General features: G+C 32.5%; 1 protein-coding gene across 1 annotated transcript; it reads left to right on the top strand.

Moving 5' to 3' along the window:
* The first annotated feature begins 2748 nt into the window (after window positions 1-2748).
* On the top strand, window positions 2749-8485 carry LOC131626794 (alkaline ceramidase-like). Its single transcript, XM_058897629.1, has 3 exons — window positions 2749-2905; window positions 4031-4341; window positions 7872-8485. Exons 2-3 carry the CDS (start codon window positions 4088-4090, stop codon window positions 8383-8385), a joined length of 768 nt encoding a protein of 255 aa, XP_058753612.1. The 5' UTR covers window positions 2749-2905; window positions 4031-4087; the 3' UTR covers window positions 8386-8485.
* The last annotated feature ends 8333 nt before the right edge of the window (window positions 8486-16818 follow it).

The raw sequence follows: 16818 nt of genomic DNA, 5'->3' as shown, positions 1-16818 counted from the left end.
ATTAAGAAAGAAAGGGGTCACATGAATAAAATCTCATATGCATATACAATATGATCTATCATATATTCCATATCGTGTATTCGATATGATGTCTTGTATGCTTTAAGTACAATGAGTTATAACGACTATTTGTTTTGTTTTATGGAACAATTATGGAATTATCGCCTTAATGATGACAATGTGAGCTGAAAAGTTCAAAGCAGGAGACATTCAAAAATTGAGACAAGGTTTGTAACGACTATTTGTTTTGTTTTATGGAACAATTATGGAATTATTCAAGCACATAAATCATTGATTACGTCAAATAATCTCACGTCTCCATGTTAATCGATAATGCAACACATGAGAGCATTTGCTTACACCTAAACATAAATAAAAAATTAGCCAAAATTGACAGACACATAATTTTAGGGGGTGATCCCTCAACTCAGACAAAGTCAGACGAGTTCAAAGAGAGTCGAACGTGAGCCAAACTAATTTTCTCAAGTAAATTAGGGTCTACCGTGGTCGTCAAGACTCCAGACTTGGTCAAAATCATAATAGGACATGATAATTAGGCTTTATACCACATTACATGTGTATATCACTATTAATAGAAGAAAGCGCAAATGGTAGAACCAAAGTTGAGGGAGTTGCACAGCTATGGACAAAGTCACGAAACATGCTGAGAAATAAAAGATAACAACCAACATATATTGCACAACATATCCCAAAATGGAGGAAACAATCACATACTACCAGCTTAAATTGCCAAATGAGACAATATTTTCTATAGGTCACAATACTTAACTAAGTAGAATAATTTCTCTATAAATATTAGGGGGTGTTCGGGGTGCGGTTTTGACGAAAAAATTATCCGAACTGCAAGAGAAAAAATCGTGTGGTTTGATTTGGTTCGGTTGGATTTTAAAAAAATCCGAACCAAACCAAACCAAATTAATGCGGTTTGGTTTGGTTCGATTCAGTTGTTTACAAATATTTTATTGAACCATACGTATACATGATAACACAACTTTGTATTTAGACATTCACACACTATCAAATAACAACAAAACTCGTCATATTTTGACTACAACTTTTTATTTAATTTGTAAAAATTAAATTAGACAAAAGTGAAATAATAAACATAAAATAATAGTATAAAACAATATAAAAATTACTAGAATAAAACAAAAAAATAGAAGAGACGAGAGATTAGTGAAGGTGAAAAAGAAAACACAAAAGAGTTGAGAGATTAGAGAAGAGGATGTGCGATAAAAACGAAATTAAAATAAGGAAAATTTGCATAAAAGTGAGAAGGTGGAAAAGAAAGAACATAAGAGAGTAGAGATTATAGAAAAAGAGGGAAGATGAATGTGGCAAAAAAAACGCGATAATGCTATTAGAGATTTGAGAAGATCGGGACTAAAATCATATGTGTAACGATGAGAAAATTGTTCGTAATCATAAGGCTAACGTGTAATAGATTTAAGTTTGGGTTGGATGTGAGTTAGGTTGTAACATAATGCAGTTTGATTCAGTTTGGTTCGGTTTACAAAATACAAACTACAAACCGAACCTACGATTTCGATTTGATTTGGTTTGGTTTGTGGTTTTCTATTAGCTTGATTTGGGTTTGAACACCTCTAATAAATACCACTCTCCGAAAATTTCAAACAACATTCAATCAATCAAATATTTCCCCTTAAACATTTTTATTTTTATTTTATTTTATGAATCTTTTAAGCTAGTAATTAAATTTCTCACGTCCATACTATTTAAAACATTGAGCATTTAAAAAACTCAAAATTTCTAAACATAAATTCTCCTCACATTGTAATTGTAATTACTTGAATAAATTTATGTTTTACAATAAATAATAAACAATTGTTTTGAAACAAATCATCTTAGAATAAATTAAAAACTAATTAAAAATTTAAAGTAGGGATGTGCCATTTATTAAAACACTTTTAGTAAATAATAATAATAAAAACAATAGCAAATAATAAATAATATTAAAATAAATAAAGAGAAAATAATATTTTTAATTGACAGAAACAAAATAGATATGCAGTTTACTTTTTTTTTTTAATTGACAATATCAAAAAATACTTTTATAATTTGTTTGAGAGTTAGTTGTTTAAGAGTTTTGGAGAAGAAGATTTAAGACGGTTGTGTCTACATATTAATATTTTAAAATTTTTAAAAATAATATAATTTTGAGTAGTGCTATTTAGTACGAAACAATTTGAAGCAGAAATGCAAGAATGAGTATGTGTCACTATTTTAGTGGTAAATTTTAAATTAATTTTAAATTTAACTTTTTTTTAATAGAAATCATGGGGTTGTGGTGATAATGGATGGTTGAGATCTATTCTTGCATTTCTTGTTTTTCCACTTTCTTACTAATAAGCATTTTCCTATAATTTTATATAAAAATATATTATATTATTTTTAAAATTAAAAAATATCAAATATTCTTTTGCACAAAATCTTTCTTTCTAAAATCCTCTAACATCTATCTTATTCTAAAACATAATTTTAGTGTAAGTAAATTTAAAATTTTAATTTATTTTAAAATAAAATAATAATATAAAGTAACATGGAATATCATTTTTTATTAAACGAAGGTATGATATCCAAAGTGTCACCTAATTTTTTAATAAATAAAACAAAGTTATTTAAAGTTATTGTGAGAGTAATATACAACATAGAAGATATATATTGATAGGTAACAAAAGACTTTAAATTTAAATAAAATATAAACCATAAATAAATAAATTTAACGAATCATAGTGTATAGTACAAGTATCGAAGGAACAAGTTCCGCCGTTAAATTAAAATCAAAATAATTTCCGCCTTTGCTTCACGGCCATTGCCTCTGCTCTGCTCTGCCTCATGCTTCGCCTTCCTTCACCACGTTGAGGTTCCTTTCTATTTATTCGATTTCTCCATAACCTAACTATCACGTGCCTCAATTTTCCTAACCCTACACCCAATTACTCGATTAGGTTCTGCTTTATTGATTCTGATGATTTTTTTTGTTCCTTTCTTGAGATAGTGGAAAGCTTCATTAGGTTTGAATCAATGTGTTTCATAGCTTTATTTGCATATGGATTTATTTAAAATATTTGAATTTTCATCAAATTTCGTATTTTCTTTGATTTTCCCCTTTTGGAATTAATCTATGATCTATATTTATAGTCACGTGTGCAAATTTAGAACCTAATACAGGTTGTGATATTAACAAGTTGATAAAAATTAAACTCTAGATATTTTGAACTCTTTGGTTTCCATGTTGAGGGAGGGGTTTTGAGATTTCTCTCTTGCTTTGATATCCGGTAGTTACTGCTGTTATAAGGTAGTGAATAGCTCTGTAGCACCGGCACCTCTAAGAAAAAGTGTGTCTGTGTTGGTGTCCGAAATCAACATCGACACTTGTGAATAGTGAATAGTGATTCAAATAAAGCGTGAGAAAAGGTGTGTCAGTGTCGGTGTCCTTCTAGGTTTTTTATACTGTTTTTTTGAGTTGTATATTGTTATAGCATCTATGCATACTTTTGGAACTTGTTTTTCATGTCATTTGATTTAATACATTTATCATGCCTTCCTTCTAAGATGAGATAGGATTAGAAATCTAGCGTTAGAAAGAAAGTTGGAATAACACCCGGAGAAGACTAAATAATGGAATCTAGATTAGGTGGTTTGAGCATGTAGAGAGAAAATATGTGGATTTTGTAATAAGGAGAGTAAATTAGATGAAGGGTAGTCAAACCTAGAGGTAGCGAAATACCTGGAAAAACTATTAGAGAAAGATCTGAAGATTAATGAGCTGAACAAAAGTATGGTATTTGCTTGATAGAATATTATGGTGTTGACTGATCCATGTAACATGACTCCGGTTAGTGGGATAAGACTTGGTTGCTGTTCTATCATGCTTTCTTTGTGATGAAGCATGTTCATCTCTGTGATATAATATTGTGGTAGTGCTTTATTAGTCGGGTTTAATCTCTATATTTTATAATTGATTGGATTTTGATATGGCATGCAGGCTTTTTCCCTCCTTTGAATTCTGCAGCTCTGAGTAAAGATCATCGGGCTGTAGAGAATGGCAGAAACTATGTCTAGCTTCTGGGGTCCAGTTACATCCACCAAAGAGTGTTGTGAAGAAAATTATATACATTCGTCTTACATTGCAGAACTTTATAATACAATATCCAATATTCCGACAATTATTTTGGCTCTGATTGGTCTTATAAATGCTCTAAGACAGCGATTTGAGAAAAGGTTCAGTATCCTTCATTTATCAAACATGACACTTGCCATTGGGAGCATGTTGTACCATGCTACACTACAACGTGTGTAAGTATCAATCTCCATCTTTTTTTTGTGGAAATATTCATTTTCTTTTTTGATTGATTGCAATTTATATACTGTTAGTTTGTATTATACCGACTTAGGTTGGCACTTTATAAAATGTTTATTTCATAACTGAAAAGTTCAGACTTAAGGTGTTTGCAAGAGGTATATATATCTCTGTACTCTACATATGTATGAATGGTTTTTTATCATCATTAATAATTTATTCGGCCATACAAACATCTTTTCATGTTCATAGGGTTCAGTTGATATTCATATTGATGAACTATTAGAATCGCTTGCTCTAACCTCACAAAGATCACATTTTTGTGGGCAACATGGTGCAATAAAGATCATGTAATTGTGATGTAAGAGTCCAGGAAGTGGTTGGACCCATTGTGGTTTTGTTGTAGGCAGCATCACCTTGCATTTGCAAGATGCTGATTCCACAGCTTGAAGAACGAAGTAGTTAAATACATGGGGAGAAACATAAACTCTACAAAATGAGAGAGGAGCAAAGAACAATAGGAATGATATTGGAGAGAAAAAATGGAATACATAACAAAAACAAATAATTAGCGAGAACAGAGAAAGAGAAGGGACCAATAGACCGATATTATTTAAGAGAACCAAAGTTCTTGCTTCAAAGGAGGGGAGGAGGTGCAGATGCAGATTCGAGTCTGTTCTGGTTTAGAAGTTCAGGTTTAGAGATGGATCATTTGATAGAGATGGTGGTTGGGAAATGTCTCTCAAACCCTGAAGATGGTGGGTATGGACGGATCTTTAAATTTTGAATAGTGGGGGCACCATATATAAATCTGTAGTATTAATTATACCATTTACTTTTTAAAATGTTTGTTTACATCATAATTATTTTCTATCATTCCTCATTTTCAATATTAATAAAAATATCTATTTTTATATGTTAACTACCAAATCATTTAATCATTTTTGCTGTTGTTGTGTGTGTTGCTACCGTATCTTGTTAATAAGTACCCTAAGAGCATTATTAATAATTAAAACAAAATGCTTAATCATTAAAAAGTTTAAATATATCTCTTTTTTATACAAATAAAACACAGTTTGCATAAAATCTTACTTCTTTTATGATTTACTAAACAATATCCTTAGAATATATAAAAATTAGCATTAGCCATTTACCTTCTTTAAATTTGTTATTGTGGGTGCTTCTGAAATTTAAAATGCAAAAGAGGTTAAAATACAATAGAGGCAAAACAAATGATACATGTATCATGAATGTGTGCTATGGGTAGAGTAGTTTGTATTGGGTGATGGGTGCGGGCCATTGGTCATCATCCATATGGAGTTCATTCAGTTTGCGAAGATTGTTCAAGTGTAATAGTTGTTGCAACTTGCAAGCTCTAGAGCAGCATTATCAAATATCTGTCTTGGCAGTGCTATGGCGGATATACATGTGGTTTTTGGACTCGCCGCAATGGTAAATATTGGCTGATATTGTGGGTTTTCCGCCATAATCCGCTACAACGGCGCTGCATAGCAGCCGTTATGGCGGGATTTTGGCTTTCCACCATGGACCACCATCTACAACACTGCTCTAGAGATTTCATATATTCTTTTTAGAATATAACAAAAAATGTTTTTTTTTCCTTCCAAATAAAGAATTGCAAGTTGCTATTTCTGCCATGGACCAATATCAGGAGAGACAAATCACAATGTTGGTGGCTTGATCAAATTCCAGCACACCAATATCAGGAGCACCTAATACATCTTTCTGTCTCTCCTTTTTATTTATTGTCGATTTTGAAGAAATGTACCTCGGTTTATTAAAACCGTTAGAATACAAATCACACCTTCAATGATTGATAAGGTAAATGATGCATATATGGTACAACATTGACACAAGGATGTGGTAAATTTCCTAATTTTACAGGGCATAAAATAGATTATAATACATTGTATCCAACTACTATAAAACCCATCTTAAATAAAAAAAGAAAGAAAGGTGAGCATGACGACATTATAAAATGTTATAACTTATCTTTATTAGTATAAAAGTTCAAAGATTAAAGCGATATGTAAAATGGAGTTTGGAGTTTCTAAGTGTTTGTTAAGTGTCTGAGAACTGGACATTTATTATATTATATTTTCAAGTGTCCATTGTTGGTTGTTTGTAAACATCCCTTTTAACTTGTAGTGGGGTAAAAGAGAAAGTAGGGTATTGAGACATTAGTGGAATTTGTATTTGAGTCTAGTTTTTCTCTCATATTTGCATGTTTCCTTATGTGGATGATTTTTTTACCTTTCTTTTAACCTTTTCCGCTTGGAGAAATATATTCTTTTTAATGTGGTTTTGCATTTCCAACACCGACTATGAAGTTGTGGCTACTCCCAACTTATAATTATGTTTGAGTTTTGAACCAGTTTGGTACTGTTGAGCTATTTGCCTTTGCTAAGATTGTAAGCTTGCTTTAAAGGATGAATATATAATTTCTTAATTTATTTCAGATACATAATGGGTTTGAAATTTATATTTGAGGTATTATTGGCTGTCCAAGTCCTTCAGCGGGTAGTATAAGATGCTTGGTGGTGTATTTAAGCGGCTTGGTTCTTCCCCTTAATAGCTAGCTTTTAAGGGAGGATTCCCAAATTGCTTGGATACTTATCAATTGGTATCAGAGTTGGTTTACGCTGGCTCAGATAATATAGGGCTGTCTACTGAGGGGTTAACCTGGTTACTGCCACTGAGACATTGGCTTTCATTGGCGGTGCTATGATAGTGCTTGGGTATTATGTGGTGTCCAAGTCTCACATCCAGTATTATGTGATGGTTGGCGGAGTGTTTAAGTTTATTGGTTCTTCCCTCTTGATAGCTAGCTTTTAAGGGAGGGTTCTCCAATTGCTTGGAGTCTTATCATTACAACGCGATCTAAATTGGTTTTTTTAGCCCCCTCTTAGTGATAAATCAAAGGAGTGTACATATACTATATTATTTTACATTGTCATTTACCGACTCCTGAGGTTATTCTTCAAGTGCAGCGTAGTCTTTGAGTATTCAAGTTGGTTCATAAATTTACAAAACCCAATCATGTAAGTTGTTATTAGGGACTAGAGTGAGAAGTAAACAAGAAGGATTAACATGGTATGAATTTTTAAGTTAGGTGATAACTTATATGCTTGAATAAACTATGTAAACTATGTAACTACTAACTAGATGGATAACAATTACAGGGACTACCGGTGTGTTTGGTTTTGTGTTTGAAATCCCCAAACCATGATTTTGGCCAAAGCTCCAAGATTTTACTCTGATTTGAGGCTTAGCCGCTTAGGCTTTTAGAACAGAAAACCAAAAAACACTGATTTGCCTATATAATCACCAAGAGCAATCATAGTGTTACCTTTTCTTATGTTGAATAAGTACTACTATAGTGCTAGGTTTATCTTGCTAATAAAATTGGGTACTTTGAATCGTTTAGTCTGTTCATTGATTATTTAGTTTTTTATTTTTATTTTGGACGACTATTCGCTAATAAGATACTGCTTTTAACTTTTAGGCAACAACAAGGGGATGAAACTCCTATGGTATGGGAGGTGCTTCTGTACATGTACATCCTCTACTCTCCAGATTGGCACTATCGCAGTACAATGCCCATTTTCCTATTTTTGTATGGTGCTGGTTTTGCAATTGCCCATTCAGTGCTCCGTTTTGGCGTCGGCTTCAAAGTGCATTATATAGTTCTATGTCTGCTCTGTACTCCAAGAATGTACAAGTATTACATTCACACTCAAGATGTCTCAGCCAAGCGGCTAGCTAAGCTATTTCTAGGCTCTCTTATATTAGGAAGTTTGTTTGGGTTTTGTGATCGTGTTTTTTGCAACGAGATATTGGGCTGGCCTATTAACCCTCAGGGTCATGCTTTGTGGCATCTCTTCATGGGTTTCAATTCCTACTTTGCAAACACATTCTTGATGTTTTGCCGTGCTCAACAGCGTGAGTGGTCTCCAAAAGTTGTTTATTTAATGGGTGTTTTACCTTATGTGAAGATTGAGAAACCAAAAAGCCAGTGACAGATTTGGCAAAAGAAGGAAGCTTCTTTCTCATATGATACATTCTAGCTATAGATAAGTTGTTGAAAAAATTATTCAATGGATGTCTTTCTTTTCTTTACTTCTTTTTCACCTTGTGGTTTTGATTGGCTTAAAAATGATGATGAATATTTGCATATTTTATTGTAGAAGTAGGATATGTACCATATTTATCTTGGACCTTAACTCAATATGGCAAAAGTGAACATAATTTTGCCTATAAAGTCAAAACCATCCATGACAGGAAAACATATTTTTGATTTGGACAGTGGTGAAAGCTCTAAGCTGAGTAGCAGGAAGAGCTTTTAATACCTGTAGGAATGGGAACAAATTGTTTGATTTTCTATGCAGGGTTGTGTGTGATTTGGTACTATGATATCAATCTTGGATCGTGGCACGGCGCGACCATCTTAAAAAATGGAATGGAATGGGAGCACGAAGCGGAAGGGTCGATGTTTTAAAGATGGAACGGAAACGGGAGCACGAAGCAGAATGGTCGATATTTTAGTGACGCGGATCCTAATATTGTTAATATTAATGAACACGTTTGCAAATGCCAATAAAATTCAATAAAATAACCTTGTTATCTTTACAAATGTAAGGGTAAACGGTTGGAGCGGCCGCTCTGACGCGGTGTTGTGCCAAATTCATTTCAATTATTGCGGATGTTTAAACCGAGTCACCCATATGTGATGGAACGGCACGGTTTGATGTGGTTTTCTTGATTTGAGGTTTGGTAGATTGAGGAAAAAAGGTCAACGTGAAAAAATTTATAGAGGTAATTCTTGCAATTTTATATTGAAATATTTATCCAATTCTATTTCTATCTATCCAATTCAAAAAATTAGATAAAGTTATATTTGGTGTAAAATATATTGAAAACAACAAACAATTATATTATTTTAAAAATAATTAAATATGATAAAATTAAATAAGATATTGTGATTAGTTGAAGATACACTATCTAATTTTTTATGATAACTAAAGAAGTTTTTCAGAAAATAATTATTTAATCTTTTGGAGGTTGACAAAATCATTTTGAGGTCGGCAGCGTATAATACCGTACCTCAGTCAGCGTTATTGTAATTAGTATATTCAAACTTCAATACATAATAGTATACAATTAACTAACTAATCTAATTAAAGACAAAAGCAATTAAATATTAACACATGCATATTTTACAATGAAGAAATATAACTTAAAAAAATATCTTGACAATTTAATTAAATTAGTCAACTTGTTAGTTGGCATATATATATATATATATATATATATATATATATATATATATATATATATATATATATATATATATATATATATATATATATATATATATATATATGAAATATATGAGAATGACATTTTTATATGAGAATGAATATGAACTATTAGATTTTAAAATAAATGGTTTAGATTTTAAAAAAATAATGACACATAATCTCCACCATTTATTTTAAAATCTATTAGTTCAGATTCATTCTCACATTCTTATATAACTTACCCATTCTCATAATATATATATATATATATATATATGGGACAAATTTGCATTTCTAGAATGTGAAAAAGAGGACAAATTTGCATGGGGTTTAGAGGTTTGTAGGTCACTATTGAAGGATCAAGAAGATATGTCGAAAGTCATTGTTACTGACCGAGATACAACATTAATGAATTCGGTTGCAACTGTATTTCCTACTTCTTACGCCTTACTTTGTAGATACCATATTACTAAAAACGTGAGAAGTTGGGTTAAACCGGCGGTGGGGACAAAAAAGATTGCATGTGAAGATGGAAAGCTGGTCAAGGCGGACATCATTGTGGAGAAAATTATGGATGCATGGAATGTTATAATAAGTGCATAAACAAAAGAGCTATACGCTAATGCTATTTTTCAATTCAGGAATGTTTGCGTGAAATATCCCGATCTATTGAAATATGTAGAAAGCACAATACTTGATTAGGTAAAGGAGAAGATTTTTTGTGCCTAGACCGATGGGGTTATGCATCTCGGAAATACAACAACAAATCGAGTTGAGTCTGCTCATGGTTGTCTGAAGAATTGGATGAGAAATAGAAAGGATGATTTGATTACGGGTTGAGATTTTGTGAACTAGATGATACTAAACCAGCATAACGAGATACAAATAACATTTGGTCGTAGTATCACGGTGTTGGAACACAGGTTCAAAGACCCCATCCTATATTCTCAGTTGGTCGGTAATATCTCTCGAGCAGCTTTGAATTATATTCTAATGTCGATTCCGATAACTCAAAGTGTGGTTGTACAATTGTGAAAATATATGGTCTCCATTGTGCTTGTGTCATATCTAAGAAGATGAAAGTTGATTTCCCGATACATATGGACGAGGTCTCTAGTCATTGGAAGAGACTCAATTTTGAAGATGACGATAAAGTGAATGTCAATAAATCAAGTATTTCTATCTTGACTGAATGAGAAACGATACAAGAAATATTTTTGAAAGCCGATAACGCCACCAAACTCCCCATCAAAGAGAAATTGAGGAAGATTGCATTCACGGAGACCACAGACTTAAGGATTATCATATTGTTCGACATATCCTGATCAAAAAGTTGAGGGGCAATAGAGATTTATACACACGTGTGTTCAGGAGTAAAGAGAAAGTTAAAGATATATATATATATATATATATATATATATATATGTGTGTGTGTGTGTGTGTGTATATATATATATATATATATATATATATATATATATATATATATATATATATATATATATATATATATATATAACTCTCTTGTACCTTGCGTGAATGGATTTGCACCGGAAGATAAATGGATGCGCTTCTTTGATATGGATCATCTAATAACAAGGATGTATGAGAGGGTGTATTAATCTTACAAGATACGGTTTCTTAGAGACCTTTTTCCCTCTGTGCATTGCTACAACCCCAAATCCCAACGATCGTATCATATGTGTTAGGTGGGTTTCAAATCTGCTGCATTTTGTTCAAGTGTATTTGAAACCGGGATGCCATATACTACTTACATCACTAGAGTGGCGACTCATTTCACAATCCCATCAGAGACTTGGTCGGACCAATTCATTGAAAGGATGCAAGAATACAACAAGTTGAACAAAATTTAAATAGAAAAAAAAATAGAGAGAGGTCAAAAGGGGTGCCACCGGTGGATTTGGCTGACGACAATTTTTTCCGGCTCATTTAAGTAGTTAGGTATCATTTTATTGAAAATGTCATTTTGTTCATGTATTATGTTGGAGAAATATATCCATTTTTGTAGTTTGACTAAAATACAATATTTGAATACATGAGATTTTTTGAATGAGTTGTTGTTTCTGTTATGTTTCTGGTTTTTCACTCCTAGGGGACTAGCCGGAAATAAATTTCCGGTTCCAATTAATATAAAATCGAAAGTGAAATTCCGATTTCAACTCTGACACAGGGGTAGGGTTTATATGGTTCATGTTTGCCTCCAACTACTATAAATAACCTCACTTGTCATATTGTTTCATACCACAACACTAAAAACCACAAATGAACATCAAAATGAACATCGAATGGCATGTTGAAGTACACTCCAATTGAAGATGTGCGTGAAATATTGCAGGAACTTGTACCTTATAGCGACAATCGTAAAGTTGTAAAGATAGAGTACCGCTCGCCATCTATGGGCAAAGATGGGAAGCTTGTGTTCATCAACCGTGAGTTGAAGAAAAGCGCAGATATATGGACTATGTGGAATTCTTTTACCAGTTTTGAGGAGAAAGTTTCGATCGAGCTAGATGCGACTATTTCAAGATCGGTCGATGATATTATCATGATGTTGTATTGTCCACGACGTTGATTTGTAATGTTTGATTTATGTTAAAATTCTTAATGTACATATTTCTTATGTTTATGTTATGAATTGTACTTTGAGCTTGTGATAATTGTGTTATTCAATAATGTTTTTCTAGTTTCTGTGTATCACAAAACCAGAATTATTTCTCCAGGTCAAAACTGGAAATTAAATTGTAATTCCAATGTATAATTTATCAAATTTTAGTGCGCATCAAAAATATATTTCCAATTTTAAAAAGCATTTAAGAAATTTCGCATAAAAAAATATGATAAAAAAATATGAGATGGAATAAGAAATTCCCTAAAAGAAACCACTAGTGTTTTCATATGTCATCGAGAGTATTTGGGTTATGCGGAAAAAAAAAAGTTGTGGATCTTATGCAACAAAGAAACAACCCTATTGTATTTAGTCAACAACATCAAAATCCTCTCTTGAAGCTGGCTGAAGGTGAGAACGTCAGAGGTGATTTTTTATCTGGTTGGAAGTGGTTTTTTATTAAACTTTTTATTTTGGACCACTCATACGGTTAACATTGAGTATTCCACCGCATAAAGAGGATATGAGTTCTTCTAAATTTTGTTTGTATTCAAACTTGTTGAACCTCTCTATTATATCTGCTTTGTAATAGGTGAATTTACTTATTTGTTTTTCTTTTTGACACAATTTACTTATTTGTTTAATATTACCAATTGTTTGGTTTTTTTTTTTTTTAAAAAATTACAATCTCTTTTATCATATCCTAAACTATTTGGAAATGAATATTATCATTTTATTTAGTTATTCTAAAATACATTTTTTTTTGGTCTAGAAATTAAAGTTTTTCTATCTTATTAAAAACAGTTTAAAAAATTATTTTACAAAACAATTTTTACAAACAAAAACACATTAGAAAAGACTTGAATCAACTACTTTTTCTTGTTAGTAATTACTAGTAGTATATTACTTATTGACTTGCCAGTTGCCACCATCATTATTACCATCAAATATTTGTCAAAAATAAGATTCCATCCAACCTAGGATATAGGATGATATGAACCTAAGTAGAAACTATGCCATAATTGTAACTAACGTTTCTACTGTCTTCACATGAAAACTCCAAACACCAAATCTCCAAAATATAAAACTTTAAACCATAAAGAAAACAAAGCAAAAAAAAACTATCAAAAAAACAAGTATTTTGTCAATAACCATAATTATACAAGTACTTAGAAAAATACAAACATTTTTAAACGATATTAACCATGTTTTAATCATTGCTTTAGGCATCTCCGTCTCATAATCATAATCATCATCATCATCCCATTTTATTTATATATATATATATATAGATAGATACAAACCCTAAAGTTATATACTGAATAATGAGTTCATTAAACTCATTATGCTAACTTACTTTCACGCATGCATGACTTAACATTAATTCTTGTAATAATTATCATAATAATCATAATTATGGGTGCTAAGCTTTGTACTTTATCAGGGTTATCCTTCAAGGATTGTATCAAACCTAAACAAAACAGAACTTTCAAAATGAAGAAAGTGAAGAAGATTAGTAAGGAATTAGGGTTTGTAGAAGATTGGGTATTAGATTCTCAAGAAATGAAGCAGTCCAAGAAAAAAGTGCACCCTTGTTCGACTCGGTTTCGCGGTGATCAATTACCTAAAGACAGTTTATGTTTAAGCTTAGTGGAAAAAACTAAGAACCGTCTTGAAGAAGTTGATGAAGGGTTAGCCTCAGATTGTTCACGGAAGATTAATAGAGTGAGGTTTAAACTTCCTCATACTGTTATATATTACGAACCAGAAGAGTCTTATTATGAAGAAGAAGAGGAAGAAGGAGAAAGAAGAGAAGGGTTGTTGAAAGCTTATTATGATAGTGAAGAAGACTCGTTTTCATCACCTAACTGGAGAGAATTGTATTCATTTGAAAGCACAGATGAACCTGTTTTGAAACTAGCAGTGGATGTTCTTCCTCATGTCTTTGTTTCTTCCAAAGTTTCAAATTGATCATCAATGATGAACATGTCTTGTCTTGTCTTGCATGAATATTGGTTTGTTATGTCTTTGATTATATTTATGTTTTGATTTTATTTTATGTTGGAGCAATATAATTTACCAACCTAATTGTAGTATGTAGTGATGGACCTATCGTTTTTAATTGCGGTTCCAACTACGGATGTGGTTGTAGCCATTGCAATTGTGGCTACTTGTTACGACGCGACGCAGGTCGAAGTCATTGCAACATGAATTTATTTTTAATAAAATCTTACTAGTATACTTAATTATTTATTTTATAATTTACATATTTTCTATTTTCTTTTTAATTTTTCATATATATCGTATTAACAATTAGTTATCACTTCAAAAAAAAATCTTTTAAAACATACTTTAAATCTATGATATAAATAGAAAGGAAGGTGGACGAAGTATCTTTTGCAAGAAATACATAATTTATTGCCGATTGATGAGGTATGATGCGGCTGTTGTGTCGTTATGATGCGATTTTTAGTGTAAGTTATGATCACATAGCGATGATGCAGATGCAAACACCGCCGCAATCGCAATATTCCGTCGTATCACATGATGTGGTCTGCAATTTAAAGTCATGAATGGAACCATCTTTTAAAATAATTTATTACTCATTTTATTATTAAAAGAATACAAAATGCAATTAAGAGAAATGAACTCTACGATATAAAAAAATTAAGAGGCAAAATTAAATTCTTTCTTGGATGACAATCCATAACCAATCATTAAACCTTTTCTCAATCCATCATCTTCTAAAGAGAATAATCTAAAACAACTAAAATCCTTTGTTGATGCAATGTATGTACCTTGCGTCAAGGGAGATATGATTGTGATTGTGATACCCGAGGATGAATACTAAAAGGGAGTAGAAACTTTCAAGCACAATCTCCATGGGAGGATTATCTAGACTAAAGTTACTTTCCCCTGACTGTAGTTAGTCTTAGAACCAAGCTAGCCACAATATGGAAATCTATAGGAATATGGGGTTTAACTCCTTTGGGTAAAGGGTACTTTGAATTTTCTTTAACATTGCAAGGAATCATCAATATCAATAATAGTCGGGAACTTGTCCGAGTTCACCTCTATATCTCTAGGTTAGCATAACCCAAAAAAATTGCATGCCCGCATGCTAAATGAGTATTTGGCAAGGATTTATGTGCATGTTGTAATCCCTGAATGGCCCTAAGATAACCCTAAATCTTCCGTGCGACTCTCCCACCCTGAGGTCTTCACTATCATGTCATCAATGCAGACATCCAGGTTGTGCTCTATCTATTTTGAGAGCACTATGTCCGTGAGTGTCTGATAAGTGGAGCCTGCATTCTTTTGCTAAAAAAGCATGAGGTTGTAATAATAGTTTTCATGATTAGACATGAATGTCATCTTGGGTGCGCCAATGAGATCTATCTTGATCTCGTTGTTGCTGAAATATTTGTTTGTGACGCTCGACATATTATATCTTGAAGATTTGTCAATCAAACGATCTATGTTGGTGATCAGTGGTTTTTTACACGTTTATTTACCGTTGATTTTAGTCGTCTTTGCTTTATATTGTCAAGTGTTTTACTTTATTCTTCTACATTTTATGCTTTGGTTATGTATTTTACTGTTTGCAGGCTCAAAGGAATAAATCGAGACAAATCAATGCGAAAAAGTACAAAAAGGGGAGTTTCGAAGGAAGTGGAAAATCAAGCTATATGAGGTCTGACACGACCACCTGTGTCACCTGAAACTGGCCGTGTTAGAATAAAGCGTGGCCAAGAAAATGCAACAGAGATGAAAGTCAGAGGGCTGACACAGTCCGTGTTAGCAAATGTGAGATATGGAAATTTTCAGCATGTTTTTGCATCGTGACAGGCATGTAGTATTTTGATCATAACTAGAGCTTCGTAACTCGGAATGACGCGGTTCCGGTGGCAAAATTTCGCTAACGAAAAGGGCTACAACTTTGCTGAAGAACTCAAAGCCAAATTCTGAAGTTAAGGGCTGACATGGCCCGTGTTACCTAACACGGGCACCCGTGTCAGCAGTGCTGGGAGTGATTTCGAAAATTTAAGTTCAGAGGGCCAACACGGCCACCCGTGTTGCCTGACACGGGCAGTGTTGGCTAAAACGCTGATTTTGCTGATTTTTGTGATTTTTTATTAAGTGTTGACCCAAAGGGGCATTTTGAGCAGTTCAGACAAAGACCAATGGATTTTCACTATAAGGAAGAATTTTTACGAAGGAAAAATGGGACTTTTTGGCCGGAGAAGAATACACGATTGAAGATTGGAGAACACGAGGGTTTGGGAGAGAAGAAAGTTTTCATGAACGAAAGCGATTGAAGATCAGCTTTCATCTTAATTCTTGTAATGTCTCTATTTTATATTTTGTTTTCTTTGAACAATATGAGTAACTAAACCCTAATGCCAGGGGGTGTCCCTGATTGGGTCATGTAATGACATTGAATTCCCAATTTCCTCAATTGCATGTTTTATTTTTCAATTTGATTGTACAATGTTTTTATGCTTTCTTTGTCGGACAAACAAGGA

This window comes from Vicia villosa, linkage group LG1 (assembly GCF_029867415.1).
Source record: "Vicia villosa cultivar HV-30 ecotype Madison, WI linkage group LG1, Vvil1.0, whole genome shotgun sequence".
NCBI classification, from domain to species: domain Eukaryota; kingdom Viridiplantae; phylum Streptophyta; class Magnoliopsida; order Fabales; family Fabaceae; genus Vicia; species Vicia villosa.
The sequence above is the reverse complement of the archived record's forward strand: the minus strand, read 5'-3'. Positions and strand labels throughout refer to the sequence as shown.